This window comes from Nicotiana tomentosiformis, chromosome 12, assembly GCF_000390325.3.
Source record: "Nicotiana tomentosiformis chromosome 12, ASM39032v3, whole genome shotgun sequence".
Taxonomy (NCBI): Eukaryota; Viridiplantae; Streptophyta; class Magnoliopsida; order Solanales; family Solanaceae; genus Nicotiana; species Nicotiana tomentosiformis.
In genome coordinates, this window is record NC_090823.1 from 97,359,921 (window position 1) to 97,361,863 (window position 1,943).

The 1,943-nt window shown below is 38.8% G+C and overlaps 1 protein-coding gene across 1 annotated transcript; it reads left to right on the top strand.

Annotated features, from left to right (window-relative positions):
• The first annotated feature begins 365 nt into the window (after positions 1–365).
• Positions 366–1,118, top strand: LOC138903089 (uncharacterized). The gene has a single exon (XM_070191004.1). The coding sequence runs from the start codon at positions 366–368 to the stop codon at positions 1,116–1,118; it is 753 nt and encodes a 250-aa protein (XP_070047105.1).
• The last annotated feature ends 825 nt before the right edge of the window (positions 1,119–1,943 follow it).

Here is a 1,943-nt window from a genome sequence, read left to right on the forward strand (position 1 = left end):
TGGCTAGAGTTAGTCAAAATGGTGAGCTTTGTAATAGAGTTATTATAAAGAAGCTTGCAATAGATTTCAAGTACGTGAGGGATTAGGAGGTTAATTCCTAGGTTACAATAGATTGTAATCTAAAGTTTGCTCGGTTAATGAAGTTGAAATCCTACGAGTGTAGGTCGTAATTTTTAATCGCGTGAGCTGGGCGTTTTCCACGTAAAACACTGTTGTGTCATTTACTTACTAATGTGTGTGTGTGTGTGTTATGTGAGAACTAATAGAGAACCAGGTTCTCTTTACAGTTTTGTGGACTCTTAGTTTACATCAATTGGTATCAGAGCGGGTTCTCTCTATAAGGCTAACACCTAGAAATGATCCACATGGATGCTCCACCAAACTTCAAAGAAGGTCATTCAACCTACAAACCACCAAGATTCAATGGACAATACTACAGATGGTGGAAGACAAGGATGCATGATTTTATCATGGCTGAAGATTCAAATCTTTGGGATGTCAATTACGATGACCCATTCGTCCCTTTGAAGACCATTAGTAAGCCAGCAGTGACAGTTCCGAAGACAATGAAGGAGTACAACGATGCTGACCGCAAAGCTATAGAGAAAAACTTCCGAGAAAAGAAGATCCTCGTATGTGATATTAGAACAGATGAGTATAACAAAATTTCAGCTTGTCAATATGCCAAGGAGATCTGGGAGGCTCTCCTAACCGCACATGAAGGAACAACTCAAGTCAAGCAGTCAAAAATCGACATGCTCACAACTCAGTACAAACTCTTCATGATGAAGGATGATGAATCCATTCACGACATGCATACTCGATTCACCTCCATCATCACTGAGATCCACTCTCTAGGAGAGAGCATTACAAGGAACAAACTTGTCAGGAAAATACTTAGTGTATTACCTAGTTCTTGGGAAAGTAAAGTCAACGCTATCACAGAGGCAAAAGATTTGCAAAACCTGACTATTGACGAACTCATTGGAAATCTGAAAACCTATGAAATGAAGAAAAAGAAGGACCATGAAATAAGAGAACCCAAAAAGGAGAAGACATGGTCCTCAAGGCAGACAACAATGACTCAAGTGGTGAGGATGCTGACATGGCCTATTTGACAAGGAGATTTCATAAAATGGTTCGCATAAATGGACGTATTCCAAAAAAGGGCAGCTCCAGCATATCAAAAGGATATGACTTGTGTCATAAATATAGGAAGACAGGACATTTCATCAAATATTGTCATCTCCACAAGCAAGACTAGTACAAGCACAACACAGACATTGGTATAAGTCATAATATTGTGCTGATCATGGCATAGAGTTCGACAATACAAAATTCGACGAATTCTGTGCTGAAAATGGTATAAGTCATAATTTTTCAGCTCCCACAACACCCCAACAAAATGGTTTTATGGAGAGGAAAAATAAGACTTTTGAAGACATGGCAAGGACGATGATAATTGACAGTGGTGTACCAAAAACTTTTGGGTGGAGGCGGTGAACACTGCTTGCTATTTCATAAACAGGTGCATGATCAGGTCCCTCTTAAACAAGACCCCGTATGGATTGTTAAATGGGAGTAAACTCAAGCTGACTCACCTGAGAACGTTTGGTTGCAAATATTTCGTTCTCAATAATGGTAAGGAAGCGCTGGGAAATTTTGATGCCAAAAATGATGAAGAAATCTTTCTTGGATATTTCACACAAAGCAAAGCATACAAGGTCTACAATAAAAGGACCCAATTTGTTAAAGAAAGCATTCATGTAATCTTTGATGAATCACACCACCTATGTAGGAAATATTCACATGATAAGAATGATCAAGATTGAGAGCAATCAAAGGTTCCTTGAGAAGTTATTGATATAGCAAATTGAAAGGCTGATCTGATGAGTCAGGTCAAGAAATCTAATAAAGAAGATGCAGCTAAAGGTGACAAACGG

What these genes read in the sequence shown, in the direction of transcription:
- LOC138903089 (XM_070191004.1), top strand. Translation starts at nt 366, where the DNA reads ATGGATGCTCCACCAAACTTCAAAGAAGGTCATTCAACCTACAAACCA.